The sequence below is a fragment of the Anas acuta genome, chromosome 3 (genome assembly GCF_963932015.1).
Source record: "Anas acuta chromosome 3, bAnaAcu1.1, whole genome shotgun sequence".
Taxonomy (NCBI): Eukaryota; Metazoa; Chordata; class Aves; order Anseriformes; family Anatidae; genus Anas; species Anas acuta.
This window is the reverse complement of record NC_088981.1, coordinates 93,497,809-93,523,689: the sequence shown is the minus strand read 5'-3', so window position 1 is coordinate 93,523,689 and position 25,881 is coordinate 93,497,809. Positions and strand designations below refer to the sequence as shown.

Genomic DNA, 25,881 nt, shown 5'->3' with positions numbered 1-25,881 from the left:
AGAGACCAGGCATAGAGATTATAAGCAGCATATAGGAAATAAGCAGCAAATAAAGGAAAGGGCACCAGTAATACAATCAAAAAAACCCTCTCAGATATTGAAAATTAGAAAATACTTTGATGTCACTTTCCTCCAAAATAACTGTTCTGACTTGACCTGTAATATTCCAAAATATTTTGAAAGAAAATGAACAAGACCGCTCTGAATCAATAGACTCAGTGCCCTTAGTTTATTTTGTCCAAACCAAGGACCATAGCACTAGACTGTCTCCATACCATCATAACATTTCATTTAACTTTATAGTTTCATTTATTTGGATATATAATGATATTGCAAAGGAACATTACAAGTAAGAACATCTACTGCTTTTACTAAGGGAATAAGAATTTCAAGTGTTAGCTGGGATAAATTCTTTAATTTTGTAATGGATGGGCTACTAATGAGGAACAGTAAGCTACAGTCTTCTGATACCTACAAATAGAAAGGGAGGTCCAAATGACGTAAGTTTCTAAATTTTGAAAAAAAATCAGCTGAGATAATTTATATTTAGTTTATACTTTATAATGCTTTAAGCTTTATAAATTTTAATACTTTATAATCACAATGGGAAATTTATATTTGCAACAGGTATTTGGGCAATACTTTTTGACAGCTTCAATGATATCTCCTTGCTTTAACTAAAAAGTTTCAGTTATAGCCTATTGACATGAAAGGGCATATTAGATCACCAAGCATTAACAAGGGAAAATGTATTCTGAATTTATGGGGTATTATTTCTAATGTGATCTCTATAAAAAGAATTACAGTAAGTGTATTACTTACATGCTGAATTTACATTAAAAAGTCTAAAAGGGTACTAATGCACAGGCTATATTTAAAATGATATGGAGAAAATATGAAATGTCAGCATGTCACTTAAACTGCCATTTTAATCTAATTCTATCTGGTTTTAAGAAAAATCTGTTGTATTTAGTCTCCTTCAAATAATAGCAGGAATAACGTACAGTAATTTCAGTGGAAAAGAAATTACTTTGAATATGTAGTCAGAACAGAAGTGTAGTTTGACGAAGATTTTTTATTATGCTAATACTTACGTAATTCATAAATAATTAGAATCATAGAACCACAGAAAAATCAGTTATGGTGTTTCACCACTCATGATGAAAACATTTTTCCTTATGGGCAGTTAAAATTTCCCACTGGGTGCCTCTTATCCTTTCACTATAAAAACCTGCATTGTCTCTAAATCCTCTTTAAGTAGCTGGAGAGGGAGAATAGATAACCCTTCGCTTACTCTTCAAGTTAAACAAGCCCTCTAGTGTGCCCTCGTATGTCATATGGCATTGGAACGAGTTGCCCAAGGAGGTGGTAGAGTGACGGTCCTTGGGGGTATTTAAGGAAAGTTTGGACATGGACCTTAGGGACATGGTTTGGTGAGTGATACTGGTGGCAGGGGGGATGGTTGGACTAGATGATCTTGGAGGTCTTTTCTAACCTTAATGATTCTATGATATGACTTTCTCAGAAATCAGGAAACTCCCCAAACCATCCTGATTGCTCTCCATTGGGCTTTTTCTGGTTGGTTGATGTCTCTTTTCTACTCTATCCAAAATATGGAAGCTGTGTTCTAGATGCAGCCTTGCTAGTGCCTGTCAGAGAATAATGACTTCCCTCACAACCTATGAGGGAATGGCATATAGCAGTGCTCTAATTAATGCAGCCTGATATGAGGTTGGCCTTCCTCACCACACAGGTGTACAGATCCTCCTTCTGTTTGGTGTCATCTAGCCCTGAGATCTCTGTGTGACTGCACAGATGGTCAGTCCCTGAGCTACCTTTGTATTGGATTGTTCACTCACCCAACCTAGATGTAAGACTACACATTTGCCTTTGTTCACAAAGCTTCTGCTGGCCTATTCCTCCAGCCTGGCAAAGTGCTCCAGAATAGGAGCCATACCCTCAGCTTAACAGTCTGTGTCTGCTCTCCAAGTTAGGAACATCCACAGACATCAGGAGTTTGCATGCTTTTCTGCCACACAAGTCCCTTCTGGAGTTGTCAGATAGCATTGCCTTAAGCCACCCATGAAATGACACCTGGAACAGTGACTTTGAATAGTTAACTACTACATTTTCTGGTGGTCCAACCAGTTATTTAGCCATTATAAACAAATACTGACCTCTGTAGTACACCTTCCTCCTCACTGGGTACAAGGCTTCTATTGAACAGTGTGGAAAGCCTTTCTAAGGTAAAGGTGATTCTGTGAATATCAATGCCATGTGACTGCAAGGTTGGCCACATGCCATGTCTTCCTGGGCTGTGGTCATACAAGGAATTGGAAGCCCAACAAGTGCATTTAGCCAAGGTAATGCTTTGCCTTTTGAAATTTGCTATGCACATATTTGCTTCCTTAAACCTGTCAATGCATGAAAAACATCCTAAGCACTATAAACATAGTTATAAGTTAACAGTGCAGGAAAACTAAATTTTTAAAAGACAAGATGTTTCATGAAGTTTTCTCTCCACCACCAAAGCAACTGTAGTCCTGTACCTGGTTATTTTATGGCAGTTTTTATGCTCTCATCCACTTTGTTTTCACTTCCTTCTTTTTGTTCTTAATACAGGTCACCAATGAAAGAGGTTCTATTTAGCTACAGTGGTGAGTATTACTATTTTTATGACTTGACTACAGTCACAGAATATGTAACTACAGCTTTAGTATCACTTTAATAAATTGCTGTGTAGGTATTTGCTTTGAAAAGATGGTAGGATGCTTTAGCAACACAATTTAGTGTTTGGATAATAAGTTGGCTATTTTTGGTGAGTGTTTTCTATTAATAATTACTAATACTGAATAATTCCACTTCTTAGCTTAAAGTCAAAATTTAATTAATTGTAAGTGGGATGCAATCAAACAGCTGGAAAGAACTGAGGTATGGCCTAGGATTAAATTGTGTGGTAATATTGAAATAAGTTTAATATTATTTTATATTTGAGTGCATAACCACATAGTACCATTAAAATGAATAGTGTGCTATAATTAAACAATACCATATTGAAAATAATATGTTATACTTGACACAATATAGTACTCAACTTGGAAGGTCAGCAAATAGGTAATATAGGAAAGGCTAAAGTGTTCAATACCTTTTCCAGTTTCAGTCTTCACAAAAAAAAGACTAATTGTGACTAAGAATTTGGTTCAGTTACTGTTAAGAATTTTGGAGCAGGAACATAGAGAGAATAGGAAAAGAACACTTTAAGGAATCCTGAGGTGAAATGGATGTATTCAGGATGGCACAGCCCAATGAAACCCCCTTAAACACTTAACCAAAGCTACTTCTCAAACTAGCAATTAGCAAAATGAACAAATACCCAGAAAACTGGGGAAAGGCAAAAACAATGTCGTATCTAACAAAGAAGGAAATGAAGGTCTAAAGAATTATAGAAAAGCCAGTCCTAATATTATTTCCAAGATTCTGGAACAAAGTATTAAGCAACCCATTTGTAGTCATCTAAAGAACAGCAAGCAGATAAGAGAACTTGCACAGGGACATGTCAGAAACAAATCCTATCCAGTTGATCTCATTTCCTTTTTTGACAGCAAAACAGGTATAGGGGATGTGGTTGATACAGTGCATCTTCGACACAGTTGCACATGACATTCATAAGCAAGCAAAGTAGAAATGGGTTAAATTAAGTTCACATAAGGTAGATGTGCAACTGATTGGAAAGCTGGACTTTGAGAACAACCATTTGCTGCTAAAATGGGAGAACATCTCACTGAGACTTCCATAATGCCATCTTCAAGTTCTAGCACTATAAAATATTGCTCACTACTTGCTCACTTGAATGGGCAGTAAATTTACTAGATTTGCAGATAATCCCCGTTTGGGAAGATCTGCAAGCAGTTTGGAAGACAGGATTAAAATCCAAAACCATCACTTACATTAGAGGGATGGCTGGAAATCAAATTATAAAATTCATTAAAGTCAAGTAACATTGAAAAGCACAGACAGAAATTGAATGACAATAATAAGGCAGGAGAGAATCTGAGGATTACAGGGGACCACAAAGTGAATCTGAGTTGGAGAGGCAATGTTCTTATAAAAAATGTCATTCAAGGAAAATACTGAAAGGAGTGTTTATAGTATAATGGAGGTAATTACTCATTTCTGTTCAGTGTTAGTGAAGAATCAGTTGCAGTATTGTGTTCTGTCCTGAGCAATTTTAGAAAGAGAGACTGGAGGTGTGGAAAACAAATGGGAGATTTAGAAAAGATTTAAAGGTTTCAGTTTCTTCACACAGAAGAAAAGAAATAAAGACAGAGATGAGGCACAACAGGTTATATCTCTTTATAATGTATTATAAAAGGATATTAGTCACTTCTCTATCCTCCCTGAGAGTAGGAGGAAAAGAAATGGGCCTTGAGTTTCAGAAAGAGGGATTTAATTTAGTATTAGGGTTGTTGCAGCTACATCAGAATTTAAGTGCTTAAACAGTTTTTCTGAGGTTGCTGCAAAGGCAGACAAGAGAAGTGGCTGAATATTTCTTCATGTTTTTTTGTTGTTGTTTTTTTTTTTTTTTTCCTGTGAAAATATGAGCTACATTTATCAGTCAGAACATCAGGTTGTATAAAGAAGGAAAACTAAGTGAGCTTAGTTTTCCATGCTACTGGAAATGTAAAATGCTACTTTTCCATGGAAAAGTAGCATGGTGCATGCTACTTATACAGTTTACAAATCTTTATTTTTTGCTACATGTATTCATGTGAAAACTCTTCTTTTGCAGCCCCAAATTAGGATCAAGAGCTAAAACCGTAGAGTATTTTCAGACCTGTTCCTATACTGAGAAGGAATCCACAACACTAATGTTATTTAAAGCACTATTTTTTAAAAAATTGCTTCTAGTATGCTAATTGTAAAGCAGCAATAACAATCAAGTATTTTTTCATGAGATAATCTTATGTACTAGCATAATTAACCACAGAGATACACACCTGAATGTGCCATATTTATGTACCACTTCTTGAAGTGCTTGCCAGTTTAAGAGAGGCCTAAAATAACACAGCATATTTTATTTAGAAATAATACAAATGTTGAAATTGAATAAAGCTGTGTTTTTGTTGCAAAGTGTTTGTTGTGATTCTTATCTTCACTTCTGTAAATATGGCTTTGCATAGTTCAAATAGCTGAGACTGGATGTCAGCATCATTGGGAAAGGAATGTTCCCACGCTCTTAACCTTGGTCACGTTTTTCTATCATGCAGAGGCTTTGTGAAATGCTCAAGGAATTTCTCACTTTTGTGTCAGCACCTAAAGCAATCAGCAAGCACAGTGGTTCTTCCCTGCCATGAAGTGTTCATAGCCCTGTGACATCTGGTGAAGGCAGACAAAGCTGATAACTCTGTGCTAGCAAACATGGAAGAACCACTGCTTTTTACTTTGCACTGTTCTTTTTGACCCTGAGTTGCTTCCACAGACTGAGTGTTGCCTGAGCTTGAATCTTAAACAATCTTTTTTTTTTTTTTTTTTTTTCTCCAAAATGCATTGTAAATGTTTAAGGATGTTGTTCACCTATGTTTGCATGAGTCACTGGCTTCTTCCCACTCCCTTGATCCTTTGAACTTATAAATCACCCCACAGGTACATCAGGGACCTTTGAATCGCAACCTGGTATGTGGGAGCACTACGCCTCTTGACACACTGCTACAACCTGAAGTTAAGATTAATAATTGTATTGAGATGCGCTGCTGCTTTCATTAAAATTAATGTGATGAACTAATTTATAAAATCATCAATTAAAATATTAATATTGAAATCAAATTAAATGGACTAGTCTTAAGGCCTTGTGCTACTGGGCCTGGACTTAAGCTGTTTAACTGTGGAACTGTAAAAATGAAAGTTCAACCATCTATGAGTCTCTTTATATAGATTAAAATATATATATTCCCTTGATAGCATACACATCCTTCACAATATCATTAAATGATTGATAGGCATATAAGGGTTATATAGGTATTAGTTTCTATTTCTCAATGAAAAAACAGTAGAAGTTGTTTGTACAATTTGTGGACAGCACACACATTAGCCAGATGGAAAAAAAAAAAAAAAAAAGAAAAGTATTGTGAAAAGCATTTCATTGAGTTCAAGAAATGGTTCCTTTGGACAAAAATCAACACATACAGGTAAACAGAAGAAAAATGTATTGAAAATCTTTTTAAGAAAGATATAAATGCATACTTAACAAGCACATAAATACTCTAAATATGTTATCAATTGTGTAAGACGTAATAGGTACACCCAACAAGTATCTATTAGTATTTCTTGTTTTCAGTCAATCACTGAACTGGGCAAAATTGAAATTTAGAACCAATGTAATCTGTGCAATTCTCTAAAGTTTTAATGAGTTTTTCTGCCCATTTTTCCAAAGCAGTTGCTTTGTTCTGAATTTCTTGCAAATCCAACTTTCTTTTCCTCCTGAATTTCATTTTTGTGAAGCCCAAATCCCATCTGGTATGTCTAACAGAGAGGATTATTGACATGGTACTTTTTATCTTTAAATTAGCCCAGGTGACAGACCAAAAACAGTGCAAGGAACAAAAGCAAGAGAAAGAACTACCAAAACTGTAGGAATGGCAAAGGAGGGATCCCTTTCTTTACCTCTCATTTTATGAGTTTCTTCATCTGTGCATATTTTAAAAAACAGCATCCCTATCTGCTCAAACAGCTTCTGTCTGTGAATGAAAATTGAGAGTATACTGGCAATTACAGTCTAGGAAGTCTACCCCTCAAACACTAATGGGGAAAGTATTTAGAGAAATAATCCTTTAAGGGGAGATTACAAAGAGCAAAAGTCAACATGAAAAATTGATTGCTTTTTCAGTAATACTATAAAATTAATGGATGCTGCTTATTCAATAAAGTAATATATTTAGTCCAACTTCTGATGCCTTTACCCTGCTTTTATTCATATTTTTCCTTGTAAAGTACACGTTCCTGTCAGGATCCCAATGACTGCCTATGTTTAGTGAGAGCTTATATTCTCCTTTTTCTTTTATCTTTGTTCACAGGCTAACATGCAGTCTGATACACAGCATTCATCACATCCTGTGCTTACAACTGATATTGCTGCTCTTGCTATGTGCTGCAACCCAAGCTAACCAACACCCACCCCCCTCCAAAAAACAAAACAAAACAAAACAAAAAAAAAACCAATCAACAAACACCCAACATATTACGCTTGGCCCAAGTGGTCTGAAGTGAAATTGGGCTAGCACAAGGGGTGTATTTGGGCAGTGACTTATATAGGCCATGAGTAGAAGGGACAGAACTCATTATTTGAGAAAATGTGGTTTGCTGCCTCAAATTAAGGGCAGCCCTTGCCCCCAGGCTTCAGCTGCCTGGGATCCAAAGCCTGGTTTGCTGTGGCACACCTCTGTGGTCTTGACTCGGTTTAATGAGAAAATTGCTTAAATATCATAAAGTTCACCCGCTAAGGTTATGCAAAATGATAAAAGTAAAATCACAGAGAGAAGTGTATCATTGAAAGGGTAATAGAAACAGCTCAAGTGTTCAGAAGGAAAAAATCTATGCCTAAAGGTATAAAAAGCCTTTAAGAGCAGAGAATCAGAAAGCGCCAACTCAGCAACACAGAGAATCAGCCTGTTCTGGGATCAAGAAGCACAATCCTTCCCCACCTGACTGATGTTTGCCTGCCCAGCACAGACTCTAGACATCTTACTTGGCTGGTGAGGAAATTAGTAGTAGCTCATTCATTGTAGCCATTTAGTGGGTGCATTAATCAAGGCATAACTTCTGCGTATGGATAAACTGCATGTGTCATCCTGGCAGTGTCTCTTTGTACATCATAAAACATGTCTGAACAAAAATGATCTGGTGACTACTGTGTAAGACTGTTCTCATTTATTCAAGAAGTAGTATCTAGCCATACACAGGGCAATCCTAGGCTACTTCTGCACTGATCAACTGATTCACCACAAAGCAAATGGCATGGAGTATTTTACAAACCAAGGAATGAGCTTGCTCTGGGTTGGCTCCCCTAGAATTGAACTGGTGACTCTCACATTGCAACAGTGCCAAAGTTAGTATGTATCCCAAGCACCTCTGAACCTGCTTGCAGGCAAGGCACATGGACAACCTGGTAAGGTTTCTGGAATCAGTTTGGGAAAATACCTCGACATCTACCTCTGCACTTATTAGTATATCCATGGTCAAGAGAATATTTTAGGTGTAGGATGCCATCACTTACTGGTAGGATCAGATAGGACTTCACATTCAAGACAAATATGGGTGGGTACACATCAACCATGCAACACCAGCACATCTTCTCAGAGCTCATACTGACTGTGAAAGGTGCTAGATTTTCTTCTCCCTCACCTCTAACTGGCTGGTAAGGAACCAATGTATGGTTAATAAGCTGACTGAAGGCATCACCTCTCTGAAGCCATGTGCAGCTGTGCACAAGCTCATCTGTCCACATTAGTCTCACTAACAGCATAACCAAGGAGGCATGTGACACATGATATGATAGGGCTGCTATCAAGGTTTCCATCCCAGCTGGGGCTCCTGAGCTTCCTGTTCTTCCTACATTTGGCAAGCCCTAGTGAAGTGTAGTTGAGGAGGGCACTTACAGCTCTGTGACTGCGTGCGTAATGTGGTGGTTCATGCACAGATTTTCCCATTCTACAAATGGACTGAGCCCAGAATGGGCTGACCATGGCCTCAGGGCAATGTTGGAGTATGGCTGAGAACAACAAGAATGAAATGGCACCTGCTTCATGGAGAAGACCAAGGGATGCAACCGAGGTAGGAAACACGCATAGTGAATTATTGTGTTGGGAAGAGTGATAAGGTTATGAGGCTGTAGCAATCACCTAGTATGTACTATATCATCTTCTTTCACCTGTGATTGCTGACTCTGTGTGCTTGCAGCTGTGAAGAACAGGGTTTCTTTGGCATGGGCAATTGGAGTTGTTTTCTATTCCTTTGCCTCTGACTTTGACCCTGAAACTGTTTAATTAAATATCTGAGAGAGTGGACACATTGGTCCCAGAGGCTGCATGCAGAAAAGTGCCCTGTGGCAGGACTGTACCAATGAAATTTGTCACCTAAGTCACTTCTATTCTGAGTTGTGTGTAACTTGGAATAGCATGGTAATAACTGACATGGGCAGCCCTGAAAGATTTCAATTAACAGTAACACTGCTTGATGCTGTGACAACTACCTGCAACAGTGAGGTGCCAGGCTGTTGCCCAATAGGGTGAAAACACCACCATTCTCAGCCTGCCCCAGACACAAAGAGACCAAAATGCTGGTGAGAAAAACTCTTTAACACACAGTTTTTATCTACATAAACAGGTCTAGGATATAGGCACTCACCACTTGGGAGGGTGAGTCCACACAGAAAAGAAAACACAGTGTTGTATAATACTTTTCATGAAATGGGTTGGCTCAGAACGTTTTTCCTCACTGCAGCCTTTAATAATAAAAAGTAGTAAGTATAAAATATTGCAGCTATCACAAAGCAGCTGTGTCTTTTGTGCAAGGAGTCACCAGCTAAGTTTCCATTTGAGTTCAAAGAAAGGGATGGCCCATATCATTTCAGAGTTTAAACTGATAATAAGCAATTACATGATCTTTATGACACACTGAGTTTTGCCTACTAGCAGAAAAGAGGACTGGAGTCTTGTGTCCTGTTTGCTTCCTAAACTGGCTGAGAGTCAGGCAAAAGAAAGGCAGCACAGTCTTCTGATGGGGTAGGCTCAGAGTTCTGTCCAGGGAGTGACCTTGAGCAACCAGCGCCTAGCTCAGGGCTTTTACCGCTAATCTGAAAGGTGATCAGAAATGAGGTTTTAGGGTGTGCAATGAGCTCATTCAAACAAATCAGAAGGAATTTTGGAAGAAAAGTTGTGGGATAATCCTGTTCTAGCTTTAAAGAGATTCCTGGCTTTTTTTAAGCTCAAGAGTAGACCTCAGAGAGTACTGAAACAGGTACAAGTCAGACATTTTTGTACTTAACAGTGATGACCAGAACTAGGTCTAGGCCTAGAACTAGGTCTAACTCAAAAAAGTAGCAGAGCTGGTCTGCTTGGAATAGGTTAATCTTCAATAGAGAATAAGGATTATATTTAACTGTCCCTAAACAGTTACAGATAAGTCAACACATGATTTCCTGCAATTTACGGAGAGCTACTTTTTGCTTACAGTGGAAACTATTGAAAACAAAATATTTGCTGAACCACGACAAAACGGTGTTGTTTTTTTTTTTTTTTTTTTTAAGAAAAAAAAAAGGTTTGAGCATATGCCAGCAGAAAGGAGAATAAGATTTTATCAAGTTTCAGCACGGTTCCATGTGTCAAAAAACAAAGCTGTTCAGAAGCACTAGTTCCATTTTTATGTTCCTTTAAAAGGAAGCTCATTTCTGTGTAAACTAGCGCACTTCTTTTCCAAACAAATTCTTTGCCTCTGGTTTATTATCAGGAAGTCTTAAAATTTAAAAGCTAAAAAAACAACTCCAACTACAATCAATGAAAACCACCTAACCAAACTAAAATCTAAACTAAATGAAGACAGAGGTCTGTAACTTAAAAGGCAGATAATATCACATGTGGAAGCTTTCTTTCTTTCTTATGCTTCACTAGAGTAAGGATATAACTTTGTAAAATGATGTCCAAAGAACTGTAACAGCAAAGAAGATTTGCATTTTGCAGGTGGCAGTGCAAATCAAGAGAACCTTTTACTTGGAACCATATAGAAAGAAGGATTAAGGAAAAGGGTTATCATTTTTACCAAGAATTTCATTTGAGTTTCCATGATCGTGTTTGGTTAACCTTCCTCACCTTATATTTGATGCATTATAGCACTCAGTGACTGATTGAGATACCTAGATACCTAGCCTTTTTAAGAAAACAAACAACAAAAAAAAAATCAAGAAGCACAGAACAAATCTGAAGGTTAAGATTTATGTTAAGGTTTATGAAGGTTAAGATATATGTGTATTTAATATTATGTGATGTACAATAATTGTATATAGCTGACCTTGGCCTTTCTATTGACTTCCATACAGAAGATTGCCTGCAAAAAAAGGAAAATAAAAATTACATGGTCTGATGCAATTTTCCCTCATCCACATGTCTTTCTCGGTGACAGGGACAGTGTGAGAGGCAGGTCCAATAAAAGCTCTGCTGGCAAGAAATTATATTAAAGACTTGAGCATTTGTATTACAATCCCATATGTCTATGTGTGTGTGTGTATTATATTATTACACACACACACATTCCCCCTTAATGATTCTACAATTCACAGCAATGCATCCAGACCAGCTGTGCTACCAGCTGTGCTTTCAAAAGTAGCTGTCCTTTGATTCTGTGACCTTCCACAGCACCGAACAATCCAGTAGAAATCACAAAGGGAAAGATTCCCTTCGTTCCCTGCCATTAACTTCTTCAGGGTCCTCTCATCCACTACAAAATGGAAAAGGAAGAATTACTTTTTATTTTTTTTTCTTTAACCTCTGCTTTTTCAGCTTTGAAGACTTAAATTGTCTTGTATCTGTTCATATTTCAAAGAATGTTATTTTTCTGCAATTTAGCCTTACATGTTATCTCTGCTAGCAGCTTCAAAATACTTTGCTCTTTTTTTTTTTTTTTTCTGAATCTTTTAGGTTTTGTCAACAGTACCATGCATATTTCTTTATGTCTGCAGTCAAAAAAACTGGAGAGCATGGAACAAGTAGTAAAGGCAGTTATGCATGTCTTTTGATATCTACTGTTTGTCTTCATGGTTTTATTATTCCAGCCATTTACTTTTTAAACTGGAATGAAGACTCACTAGTTAGTATTTATTACCCTATTTACATAGATTTCCAGGTTCATTTTGAATCAAGAAATGTGAACTTTAAAAAAATATCTTTTGGGTAATAATTTATGCTGAATATTACCTGAGTTTTAAAATGTGCGCACAGTAAAACCGTGCAAAATTAAGCATATAAAAGAAACCTAGATCACTGGAAAAAAGATAGAAAAGGGGGGGATGCAGGATATGTTTACTGCACTGAAAGTCAATGATCTATAGCCTTGCATATCAGATAAGAGAATGAAGGAGAAAAGTAATCTAAGTATAATTTCCAATCATATGGAGAACATATTAGTTACAGGTAAATGAAGCCAGGAGGAAAGAGACCCTCTAAGACCATGTACTCATTCTTCATGCTGTTTTGATTTTAGAAGCTTAAAGTATAGAACTAAGATATTGGACTGTGTATATTCTGCATAATAAACCTTTACTACAAATTTCTTACTGACAAAAGAATGTACCCAATGTTTCATAATGATGGATACATAGCTGTGGCTTTATTTCCTTATTTTTTTTTTTTTTTTTTTTTTTTTTTTTTTTTTTTATCTTGGGCAAATAAAACAGTTTATAACATGTCTGACTAATGATTAACAAATACAGAACCTTCATAAAATATTGTTGTCTGCAGCTTTCTGTTCAGATTTGTTTCTGAATAGTAAGTGGAGGTATTACATCTACAGTAAATGGACATTTGCTGATAAAGTCAAGCACAGAGAAACAAAAAAGGCGTCTAGAGGTGGAAGAATGTGGCTCAAAAGTCAGATCTTGCTCTTATATTGCATTGCAAGTGAAGTTTGGATGGCAAAGCAGCTTAACTCTAGAAGAAATTTGCCCCGGGGACTTTACTCTGTTGAAGATCGTGGCTCTGCAGGGTGGGACAGGCTAAAAAGGAGTCTGTACCAAGGAAAGTCCTGCAGGATACGAGGCTGCTGCACAGGAAGAAATGATGACTGCAGCTTTAACATTGCCTCCAGAGCAGCTATATGTTACTGTGACCAGTTCTGTGCCACAGGTCCTCCTGGCCCTGTGGACTGTTGTGCTGACTACTGGGATGTCTGTGACAACACTGTTGAGCCCACCAGGTCAGATGAGCCTTGGCCACCTCCAACATCAGGTGGGTATAGAGAAAAGACCCAGCTGGTATTAGTGTACCACAAGAAAAATATAGTTGGAAGTAAAATTACTGATAGATCTTTAGAGTGTGTGCATCCTAAAAATGTGCCTATTGACATAGTGGACAAATACATTGTTTACAAAGCTGAAATAAGAATTATTTTAGGGATACATTTCTAGAGTTGGCTCAATCTTATCTCTGTTGGCCAGAACCTCTGTTTCACCTGTAACTTTTCTAGAGATAACCTCATCAGTTTGAAGTTAATGTGATCTCATCAATCTCAGCTTCACAGATTAACACAAAATGAACAGAAAGATCTAAATTTTGTACCCATCAGTACAAACAGATCATTCTGAAAACTGATGATTATCCTAAATGATACTGCTCTGAGGTATTCTGTAATGGCTTAGATCCACCAGAGCTCTCCTCTGGGACACCACTTTTCTTGCAGCATCTCAGTGCAGGATTAGCTGAAGGGATGTGATTAGAACAAGAATTTCTGGCTGGCATATTGTCCTTTTACAGTTTCTTTCTGCTTAGCTTGTAGTGGAAGTTCCTCCAGAACGACTCTAATCTTAGTCTATTGTCTTTAGAACTAAAGATTGAAAAATCAAAACAAACAAACTAAAAAACAATAAACAAAACCCACAAATATGCACAAGCATCATTTACACATGGTTTCTGTGGAGGGCAAATCTCTGCTGGTGATACAGTTTTAGAATTATAATTTTAAGACTATAGCTTCTTGCTAGGACACATCTACCTGAAAACGTAAAGACTGTACCAAACTTGCAAAAGCTGAAAATCAACAAGAATACCACCATGGCTTTTAAAAATTAACTGTTTCTGTGAGATATCTCTGCTATTTGTACTCTAGCACTCAGACCACAAGCTCTTCATGAGCCTGTGCTCTTAAGCCAGGCACACAGCCAAAATCTGATAAGTGGGAGTAACAAAAATGCCAAACGCTGCAAAACAAGCTTGATTTTCCAAAGTGTTTCTAATCCTCTAAAAGAATGTTTTATGATTTATGTAAATAAAGACATTTGTTCCATACTTATTTAGGGTGCACTGTTGTATATTATTTCCAACAGATTGGGGGGTTGCTGTCATAAGCTCTGTGTAAGCCCTGAGCACTGTTTCTGCTCCAGAGCTGACAGCCTTGGGATAAGGTTTTGCAGACTGCTTCCTGTAAGCAATTTTGTATTACTACAAAACCTGCAACATTTTGCCATATGGGTCCTGTGATAGGCCTACCTCTGAAAGGTAAAAATGTAACAGAAGTTTTAGGTAACAGAATATGTGAGGGGTAATATTTGCACTGCTTTTCTCAATCCATTTTTTGCATGTGTGTTCACTGTTTTGTAACTCCTGGGTTATACAAGCCTGACATAGGTGGCAATGCTATTTAATCTATTCAAGCATGTTTATTTGTTCTATATTTGAGCTGCTATCTTATTTAATTTATATCTCACATTAAAAGAAGCTGATGTTTTTCTGGTGAAGAAAGTGTTTCATTGATAGAAAACATGTATTTTTCTAAATCTCTGTTTATTGGATATTTGTTATAGAAGTAATTTAAAGGGTTAAAGGAGAATAACAAAGCAGGCAAAATACAGCAGATAAAAATATCACTCAAGAAGGAACTTTCTAGAACTGAAATGACCGTGGGACAGGGAGCAAAGAATGAAATTGGAAGAAAAAAATGAAGAAACAAAAAAGACTGAGTGTCAGAAGATTAAGCAAACTATGAAGCATTTTTAGAAATGCCATAAGTATATTGGCTAACTTTTAATAACTGAGACTGTGCTTCTGCCTTTGGCTAAGAATTATTTAAGAACTACCAGACCACATACACCAAAGTACATTTCACCTTGAAGATTTTGATCTTTTGGCTGCCTGTGGTTTTGCTTTCAGTGCCTTCTGAGTCATATTGCTTTAAATAAACCAATAAACTTCAGTACTTTACAAGGGATAGAATGAAATGCAATAAAACTGCTCAGTGCATCCCAGCATACTGACTTGGTGCACAACAGTAGTGAGCTATTGTGTACACCCTGTGTCTGTCTGCACCATGCAGAGGACTCCAGATGTAAATGTGTGGAACTGCTTTGACGTTGTCTTAGGCACTGAATAGAAGTTCTGGATTTGTTGTTACTATTCTTAGGAGAATTTTAGAGTTTTATTTATAGAATACATTTATTATTTATTCTTTTTTTTCAATTACTCTGATGGTACGAGAAGCGTTATCAGAGTCAGTACACTAACTCTCACACTGGTAGTGGTATAAAAGGGATGCCTAGAGAGTTTGCTAATTGATTTTACATTACACAGTCAGGATCTGGCCTACAAGTGTGTACATCTGGAAACATCTCACTTACAAGACTACTTACAACAAAAGTGGGGCAAATGAGGTGACAATTATAGGAACACGAGAACATTGAACCAGGAAGGAAGTCCAGGTTTATGAAGTCCACTTCATTCCTATCATGCTTTTCACACCATATGATCCCATGAAGTCATCAGGCTGCATCTTCAAATGAATTAATTTCCCACATATTTCTCACTATATTTCCCACTATATTAATATTCCAGCCTAATATATTCATGGCCATATAAACTGCTTCTGTTCTTATGCAACCAGTGTCTTTTAGCTTAGACATCTCTACTCTGACACTGATATCTTAGACAAATTTAGACAGCACTCCTGGCGTTTCAAGTCTTAATTTGGTTAGGCTAATGAAACTGTTCTTAATCTTCTATTCCTTAAGCATATATCTTTTGAAAGCTTCTTCTATACTTGTTCAGGCTTGCATTTTTTTTCTCAGGCATGGGTTGTGGAGGCTGCTAGCTGAGCTCATATGAAACTTCATCCTGCCTCTGAGACCACTGCTTTAATACTTCCTTCCCTAGTTATATTTTAAATAATTTGCTCTATGCCTCCTTCCAGCTACTGTCTGATGCTGGCACTGGGGCACACTATGATAAACTATGACACCTAAGTAATTTGCCTTGTATACTCTCTGAAAAATGTCTCAATTCCTAGCAGAAATTGAATTAGAGCAGACACTTTGGACCTCGGACTGCTTGGGTGAAATCTGTACTAGTGAAATATGTCTGTACTAGTTAATGTAGTCTGCTGTATGGCTAACAGGGCAAAATAGGCATTTATAATTAACTAATTGGTTCTAGTCCACTTCTGTACTTTGGTATGAAGTTCTCTCGTGTAAGTAAAGGAGGTCTACGTCGCTGAGTGAATGTGTATGGACTCTACTCCTCGTTGTGAGATGGAGAATAAATTTCCTTATGCTTGAAAAGAAAAAAACATGATATAATGCTAATGCAAGTCAACTTTTTATTCATATGAAATATGAATAAAGAGGCTAAAGCTTCTTGAAATAGAGAAGGAAAAAAATAAAAATAAAAGTTTGGATTGCCTTTCTCCAATTCCTTTACTAGGGGAAGAAGCAATCTTTACCTTTAGGGTCACCAGTGTCTGCAGAGGAAACATGAGAAAAGGCTGGAAAACAGAGCCCCATATGATAACTATACTATATTTATTATAGATTTGATCCAAAGCCCACTGCAGGCATCTTTCTTTTAGTCTTGGCACTTAAGTACACTGAAGAATATGTTTATGTGGAAGATCTTATAACACATGCAAGGTCTTTTCTCGGTGAATTATTATCAAAAAAAGGTATGTACATAAGAGTGTTGTATTTAAAAATAACTGATCTCTTTGTATTTAAAAAATGAATTAAACTCTGCCAAGAAAAAATAACATAATATGACACCTGTTTTGAAACAGATATTATTTTAAAAAAAATTAATAACTGGAAAAACTGAATTCTATTTTAATTACCTGTTCAAAACGGTCTTTATTAAAAATGTATTGGTTTATTGTTAGAAAATAATTTTATTTGTGTTGTTCTTTATATGTAAGATAATCACTTTTCAGTGAGTGTTCTGAATCTGTTCTCAATTTTGTTTGGTATGAATAATAATGTAACTGGGAAAAAAATAAAATTCACCAAATTGCCTTCGTTACTGGAAAAAAAATGGAAATAGTTGTTTCATTTCACCTAAATAAAGTATGTGTACTGCATACAACCTTTTAATTCAATAGTAGCAAAATTTTTGAATTAATTCAGTTCAAGAAAAAATATTTTTTTACATATCTACATGTTATGTTGGCAGGTTGTTATAAAGACGGCCGATATTACGGAGAAGGAACAATAATTAAAGACAACTGCAATTCCTGGTAATGTTTCAGAGAACAGCGAATTGAATTTAATTTAGCATATGTCATGAAACAGGAATTATGTTAGTGAGTATCCCTAAATTCATATTAAATGTAATCAAATCACAATGGCTGGCAGAGTAATTCTGTATGAAGATGTTATAGAATTAAACTACAGCCAACATGGAAGAATAGCAAGAGGTCAATGGGTTTTCTAATCAAGACATAAAACCAAGAGTATTAAAGTCTCCTCCCCACTGGCCTAGTTCTATCCATGTTGAATCTGCTGGCTCTGACATGAGTGGAAATGGTTTTGGCATAGACCTGGACATTGACCTGAATACAGAGAAAACCGATATCATTCAAATTTTGGGGAATATCTTTAAACGTTTTCCTCTGGCAGAAATGATGAGCACTAATTTTATTCCATGAGGGGAGAATATATAATTTATGTAGGAAAGGGATGAACTGTTTGAACATCCCATTCCCCACCTTGGGACATCTGCATGGAGCAGACAGGATGCTCTGCTGCTGGCCCTGGCAGTCAGCTGCCCCAGCCCTACCTGCTTTTCCTCTCCAAAAGCTGGCCCCATACCTCCAAACCCAGGGCAGCTCATTGGGCTCTGGTGGCATCCACCAGCCTTGAACTTGTCCCAGGGTCTTTGGAGCAGAGTGTCTACAACCATGTAGCTCCTTTCTGGTTTTCCAAAGTTAGAGATAAACTCTTTCTCTCTATTTTTTTTTCTTGTGAGGCTTGGCCTTACAAAGATGGAAGCAATTTTTTTAAATTATTTTTTTTATTATTATTTTTTTTAAAGATGATGTTTTCCACAAGCTGTAAACCTTCCCACCTCATTCCAATTAGGATTCATTAGGTACTGAAGTGACACTAAGTAAAATTGTGTTTTCGTAATTACTGTGACATTTATAGTTTAGGTTCCCCCCCTCCCTTCTGCTGTAAAAGTGCATATATTTCCTTTGACAATTTATTTTCTGCTCAATGATATTCTTGCCCTTTCAGCAAATGCTTCCAAAGTAACTGGAAATGTTCAAATGAAGTATGTCTTGTTCGCCCAGACTTGATTCAGAACATCAATTCTGGAGATTATGGGTGAGAATACTTTTATTTTAAGGTTTTGTTGTAATCTACTTTATTGCTTATAGTATGTAAGTGCAGATTAGAAATTATGTGCTCCTCTCTGTCTTCTCCTTCCCCAATTACATCCCATGACTATGATAGTAAATGTAATAAATGTGCATCTGTAAAATTTTTCTAAATCTCTGGCAGATTATAGAATTTTAAGTGGAAAGATACTGGAAGTCTCATGCTAGTAAGAGATAATATTGTAAACACCTATCTAATACAGTCTCCAAAATTCATATGATTTTATTTTTTTATTTTTTCCTCACAAAATGGTCTTTAGATCATCTTCCCTTATTCTTCACTTCAATGCTTAGGATAGATTTTATTTATTTATTTATTTATTTTTGGTACCTACCCTTAAGAATATCATTCTACATGCCAGGATTCTATGTAGTGTTGGAAGAGAAGAGAATGGGCCAGATAAGGACCAAGATGTCAGAACTTTGTGAGGTTCAGTGTTTTTCTTGTTACCAGTTCTTGCTCCCTGCAGTGCAGTAGTGCAGAAGGACACCCTGGTATCAGAGCAGTGCCTTGGGAGCCTCCTGGTAATTTACAGACGGAGATATGGTGATCACCCCCCCAACAGCTGAGGTGTTAAATTCACCAATGAAACATACACAGGTGCACAGATTTCAAGCTGTCACTCTGTACTAGAACATGTAGCTCATCTTCATGGGAGAGCTTCAAACCAATTGAATTAGGACAGACAATTAAGTCAGGCATCTGGAGCCTGATAACCACAGAGTGGCTTAGTCCACCTGAGATATGACCCAGCTTCTGCAGGTGTCCATATTCTCCACTGGACAGGCAGACCAAGAGTGATGAGGCTTCTCATTTGGGCAACATGAATCTCACCTCTGTTTACAAGCAAGAAAGAAATTAATAAAGAGAATGCTCTCTCCTGTGGTTCAGTCCTTCTCCAATAATACAATTTCAATTTGCTCAAAAAGTGTGTAAATGTAAGTTTTTTTTTTTATGTTGTGCATATAGTTTTCAGGCTCAGTGCTAGATTCTGAGGCTAATCTACCTTCCTCAGGTAGAGAAGGGAGGGAATAATAAAAAAATGTTTCTTTTTCTGAATGTTAATGTAAAACTGAGGCAGAACAGCTGGGCTTTCTGTGTGGTTAAACAGTGTCTCACAAACACTGCTGGTGCACCAGAGCTTGAAGTCAAAGTGACCCATTATGTGAAGCTGTTAGTTCTCTGTTGGCATCTGATCTGAAGCATAATGTGAGCACAACTTCAAGACAACTGTAATTGTTTTTATTGAGCACCTTATTTTCTAGTGTTTCTCTGAAGCATTGCATGCTCATCTGCTCCAGGCTGACACAATGCTGACCTCAAATCATCACTTTTCATATCCTGCTGTGTTGCTCCAGCCTAAATTTATCTGCAGTGAAAACCCTGTACTAAAGATTGTCTCATGCATATCTAATAGAATGTCTCAAAACATAATGTGAAACATTTATTTCTGGATGTTATTTTTAGTGATGCTCTTATAAAGTAGGAGCAAGGTATTCATATGAGCAATATCTCAAAGGTGGCTTTGTTTGCTTGTTTTCTGTTTGTGAGGAAGATGGAAAGCTGACAACTACAGTCAATTCTGGGGAATGACATTGGAAGAAGGTTTCAAAAAGCGACTGGGCACACTACCTCCATCTCATTCTTTGCTGAATATGAAAGAAATTCCAGTAAGTATCAGGTGATTTTTAAAAAAATATATTCATTATTGGAATAATTATAAGATTATTATTCTACTAAATGCTTCCATATTGTATATGGAACTCTCAGAATAGTTCTCCTAGCCACAGAGATAGTCTGCTAGCCATAGTCATACCCATGGACATTCAACAAGGAGGAGCAAAAGAAAATGGTATCAACTGGGAAGCTGTACACCATTATTCACGTATCAATGTTAGAGTTACAGAATGGCTTGGGTTGGAAGGGACCTTAAAGACCATCTAGTTCTAATGCCCCTGCCATGGACTGGGACACCTCCCACTAGACCAAGTTGCCCAAAGGCCCATCCAGCCTGGCCTTGAATACCTGCAGGTTTGGGCATCCACAGCTTCTCTGGGCAACCTGTGCCAGTTCTTCATAGGAAGGTTCTTGAGACCTTTGATCATCCTTGTGGCCCTTTTCTGGACTCACTCTAACTGGTCCATGTCCTTCTTGTGCTGGGGTCTCCAGAGCTGAATGAAGCACTCCAGATGGGGTCTCACGAGAGCAGAGCATAAGGGGAACAATCACCTCCCTCGATCTGGTAGCTGTGCTTCTTTCAGTGTAGCCCAGAATACAGTAGGCTTTCTTTTATGTCTAGCCTATTGCATCTTTGTTATTAAGCTACCTGTAGCTTCTTTGGCTGCTGCAGTACTTACAGCCTTTGTTCTGCTGAAACATTTCTCAGGCACATGCTGTCTAACAGTTCTATTTTTACAAAATCTGTGAGCCACAGCCCAAATATTTTTGGCCCTGCCAGAAACCCTAACAGCCTGAATGCATTCTTCTCCAGAAATCTAGCTCCATTTATTCTTCCATTTAACCCTCAGAAAGTCATAGATGTTGCTGGAAGCACATGCTTTGCACGGGAGTCTAAGAAATCTTTCTCTCTACTTACCAAAGCTAAAAACCTAAACTAATAATCTCTGTATGTCTTTCCCAGCTTCTGGAGAATTCTTTGAGTTTACAAAAAAAATATATTCTGAATTGTATAGGAGCCAATCGTCTACCTATGGTTTCTCTTCAGAAGTATTAAAACTTTCTTGTTCTTACTCTAGTGGTTTCTGTCTTGTATTTTTTGATTTAAAAATGTTTTTTCTCTGAAACTTCTTGTGAAGCTCCAAATCTCCCTGATTCTGTCCTCTTCTATAGTTTTCAAGAACATCAGCTCTTAAGTGTCATTATTCTGCCTCGGGAAATTTTCAATCTGACACATTTTAATACTTCCCAGAAATGTAAAAAACCATGTTTTTATTCCCTTAAGCCAAACTTTAATCACCTTAGTAGGTGATTCCATGTGAATCAGCAGTTATCAGAACCTAAAGGCCCACTGGGTAAAGATGTGATAAATCATCTCTTCATAGCTGGCCCAATATCTACTGTCATTGAACGATCCAGAAAGATCATAGCATGGATCAGGCTCACCAGGGATGGAGACAAATTCTTCCAATTGGCAGACCAACAGTAGTCATGGAGATAACTCCCAGGCACTTTTTAATATATGTGTCTTACTAGATTTTCAGATAAACTTGCTTTGGCTTCCCCTTCCATGAATAATTTTCTGTAACTGATATTTTGTGAAGCATACAAACGCATTTACAAACACCTAAGTGATAAAAAAGTGAGTATTTATTAAAGTGTTTCCATTAAGCTTCTGTATCCAGGTGACAGCTCAGAAACGTGTAAAAATCTCTAAAGGATGAGAATTCAGAAATGATGATTTTTAATATATATATATATATATTTTTTTTTTTTTTTCAGAGGTTTTCTTCAAACTTTAATGGCTTGGCCTTCAAGTGACTTGTTTTACTCATTTACCTGCAGGCCAAGGTACTACTTACTGTGGATAAAATAGGCACTATGATTATTACTGTCTTTCCCATTTTGCTAGTGTGAAAACTGTGAGTCACTTGCCCAAAGTCACATAGTTAGTTGATAAAAATGTTACAATTAGTGTTTGGGAGCTTTTGGCTCTATCTAGTGTTGATCTGATTAAAAGCTGCTAGCTTTGCTAATGGAGAAAGAAAACCATAGTTACCTATCATTAAATACATTTTCTGACTTGAAATAAAAGCCATTTCTTCAGCATGCTAATGGTCTACTATCTTGGATATAAATTACAGCATTTGGTAACTAAGGGGCTGCCGTTTCCTTTTGTGTTTTAGGGATGCTTGACAAAACCATTTTTGTGTAGAAGGAGCTCTTTATTCAATTGTGTATGAGGACAAAAAAAAAAAAAGAAGACTCAAAAAATTCAAGAATGCAAAGCCCTTCTGTGTTAATCACTTTATCTTACTTCTTAGCAGTGTTTTGTCATGGAGTAGAGTTTTTAATTTGTTTCATTGACCTGACATGTCCAGCTACAAATTTGGTTTCATAATATTACTCTGTGATAGAGCTACTTTTAATCTTAGGGTGATGTCCAAACCCCCTTCTTATTATTTATATTAAAAATAATTTTACATCTAAAAAAACATTCCCCGTGGAAACAAAACAAAACAAAACAAATATTTTTATATTTGCAAATTCACTAACCTTTTTTTATCTAATGGGCTATCTAATATTTCTGAAGTCATAGATGAAGTCTGAGTATTCTTATCTGTCTCCCTACCTTTCCATTTTGGCCAGACTGCTAGCTTCACTGCATAGAATACATACAAAGGTTTAAAAATAGTTTGCCAGTCATTTTTCTGATTGCTTTGTACTGTCTAATGGTGGTTTATGGAGCATACATTGAGAAACAATTGTCTAGACTTACCATTTATCACAGAACAGCAGTGCTTCTCAATATCAGGGTAGCAATTTCTCAGACAAAAAGCTAATGTTTCTGGCTACAGGACAATCTTGCATTTTGAAATGACAAGGCTGAGGGTTAATAAGGGATTTGCTCTGGGATTTACAATTTGAGGCTATTAAATACTTTGGCAATAGTTTAGGAATATATAAATTAACACATTGGCTTAGACCAAAGGTCTATTTAATTTTTATTTTTTTTTTCAACTACCTCATTTGGACTGTAAATGGTCATTGCTCAGGCAAGCATGCTAAGCAATGTTTGCCAACTTTTATTTGTCTACTTGTTGATAGTGAGCAGGTTTATCAAATAAATGAAACACTATTTATCTGTGATTTTGCCAGTACGATTGATCTTCAAAATAAATCTTGTGCTTGTGCTTGTTCATTAATAATTAACTTAATGAAAATTTAGCAAGATCTTTAGCTTAGCAGCTATTTTCTGCATGACGTTTGTGGTTGCAAGTCACATATTTCTAACAAGCTTTTGAAGGAAGCAGGCTTTCGAAAGCAATTAGTGAAAGTATTGAGATTAAAATCTTACTAAGACTAAGATTACTGGTTTGTTATGTGTGAAGGTAAAACTTTCAGAAGAACATAAGTGACATACAAGATTGCAATATATTTTTAAAATGACTAATGGTATTTAGGACTCACAGCCTGCATCTAAAGTGGTAAACCTCAAGCACTTCAGAGTTACTGAATCTGGGTTTATGTACAGACTGTATCATTCTGTCTGTAAGTGCTGTATACTAGTCAAATATCAGATAAAGACCTGATGTACAAGCTTCCTTTTTTTCTCACACATTTCTTCTCAACAATTGGTTTTATGTGGGAAGGAAATCCAGGTGTACAAGATCAATGGAGATGTTGTTGTTTCTCAATACAAGCCACAAAATTATCTGTACACCGCCAAAGTGGTAAAGTTCAGTTGCCAAAGAGTCCTGAGATAGCTTGAAAGAACTGGGCACAAATATGCAAGTCATCTTAGCAAAAGGTACTTAGTCTTGTAAGTCACGTAAGCAATTTAGAATAATAGTGCAGCAAGGACACACAGAATTAGAAGAATAAGGATAAGTAAACCAAAATAAAATAGAGGATTTTGACCGGGATAGAAGATTTTGTACTTCTGGGTGCGAGCCTGCAAAGAAAAAATGGTAAATGTTTTGTTTGGGAACAGATTATTATATTTTGTATGTTGTATTTTCCTCTGGAACAGATGTTACAAGCAATTGTTTGAGACAAATTGCTACTGGATGGACCAATGTTGTAGTTTTGTATAGCCATTCCTATTTCCCTGTGCAGCAGAAGCAATCAGTCCATAAAGTTAAACAATTTAAAAAAATAGGTCAATGATTTTGATATGTCAAACATAGAGCAGATTATTAGCAGTTGTACCAGATGGTTCTTGCATATGTGGGTATTTGTGCAAAATGTGGAGGACATAAATTAAAGCTGAGAGATGAAAATGCCAAAAATGGCTGTCCAAATGGCTTTACTAAGCAGGCCATGAATTCTCATCAGCTCAACATCAGATTGCAAACCAGAAAGAAAGTCACGGCTTTTCATTCTGGAATGAAAGTAAGTGCTGGAAATTGAAAAAGCTCTGTGCAAAAGGTGAATTAATGATACACTCTACTGGTTCCCCACTAGTAACCAGAATTTCCTATTGCCAGCCATGTGGAAATATGTAAAGCATGTCAAGAAGAATAGAGTAGCAGGTACCTGACTTCACTACTGTTTGCAACAGATGGCTTTTTCTTCCAAAAATGCCATCTGGGCCATAACTGACATCTTTTGTAGGGAAATGTTGCTTGAGATAAAAATCAGAGGAAAACTGGACAGGTTATTCAGGTTGGCAGCTGTGCAGCTCAGCTTTCCAGCTCAGACGGGGCATTGCCAGAAGCCTCTGGCTCTCAAGGCAGCTTCAGCACACAGACAGGGTGGTTGCCACGTGGAGGCTTGGAAAGCCACAGATGCCGATGCTTTAGGTTTCCTCAAATCAAACATTAAGAATTTTTAAAACAAAATGATGAAGATATTGAAGGCAAAAGTAGGAAATGAAGCATATACAGATCTCCTACATTTTGTTTTAGGGAAGTTCACCTCCGGAAGGAAAATTTCCTGAGTTTTTTGCAGCCACTTATGCATGGCCTGAGTGGATTCATGATCCTTTGGATCAACGAAATTGTGGAGCATCCTGGGCTTTTTCAACTGCAAGTAATATTCATGTTTTTACCTCCATTTAAAAATATAATTCTAGGTTACATGTGTAATGAAAATGTACGGTGATTAGTAATGAAGTAATTTCATTTAGCAATGAAAATTTCCATTTTCTGTTAACTTTTTATCAGCAAATAGTAATGTTTAAAATTGCTACACCTCTTCCTCTGAAATGTCCCGAAGACAAAGAAACCCATAGAAGCGGTAGAGATTTTTCTTTGCTTTTCATAAATTCCTGTATCGTATGAAAATTTTTGATGACATAAAATAGCAAATTAATGGACTAGTAAAGTTTATCATAAATGGTGGAGTAACTTTAAACAAATCTGCATTCTTTGCTTGCACAACAGCATGCTCAACTTGAGTGCTTAAAACAAGAAGGCATCATTTTATACATATACTTTCATATCTGCATTTGCCATTGCCTAACCCTTGCTATTCAAGTACATTAGGTGCAATCTCTTTGATGATTCTATGAGAATAAAACCCTGAAATTGGTCAGATATTTGTGGAAGAAATTATTTTCAAGGTTTATGTATAAAAATATGTCAATAATAAAATCATGTGTTATAACCTCTGGTTTTATGAAAAATGGACATGAGTATTTGTGTCTTTTTTCCCATATAAAATGTAGTGATCAGTTATCTCATACTGCAATAAGTCTCAGTACCTATTAAGATATCTAAAGATAGAGAAAAAAATATTAAATAAATCCTTATTACTTGATCCAGCCAGTGGGTCCTCATGGGTGAAGGTTTCTTCTTTAAATAACA

General features: G+C 36.8%; 2 protein-coding genes across 18 annotated transcripts in view; both read left to right on the top strand.

Annotated features, from left to right (window-relative positions):
• MLIP (muscular LMNA interacting protein) overlaps positions 1-5,130 on the top strand; it is a 128,933-nt gene extending 123,803 nt beyond the window's left edge. For all 14 annotated transcript variants that reach the window (XM_068678376.1, XM_068678366.1, XM_068678367.1 and 11 more), the window contains 2 exons: positions 2,623-2,657; positions 4,790-5,130. In XM_068678376.1, coding sequence (XP_068534477.1) covers positions 2,623-2,649 — 27 coding nt within the window. In that variant the 3' untranslated portion in view covers positions 2,650-2,657; positions 4,790-5,130. The remainder of the gene's footprint in view (positions 1-2,622; positions 2,658-4,789) is intronic.
• Positions 5,131-12,509: 7,379 nt separating this feature from the next.
• Positions 12,510-25,881, top strand: part of TINAG (tubulointerstitial nephritis antigen) — a 62,010-nt gene continuing 48,638 nt past the window's right edge. For all 4 annotated transcript variants that reach the window (XM_068678381.1, XM_068678383.1, XM_068678382.1 and 1 more), the window contains exons 1-5: positions 12,510-12,989; positions 17,187-17,250; positions 18,251-18,340; positions 19,950-20,064; positions 24,982-25,105. In XM_068678381.1, the coding sequence (XP_068534482.1) occupies positions 12,620-12,989; positions 17,187-17,250; positions 18,251-18,340; positions 19,950-20,064; positions 24,982-25,105 (763 nt within the window). In that variant the 5' untranslated portion in view covers positions 12,510-12,619. The remainder of the gene's footprint in view (positions 12,990-17,186; positions 17,251-18,250; positions 18,341-19,949; positions 20,065-24,981; positions 25,106-25,881) is intronic.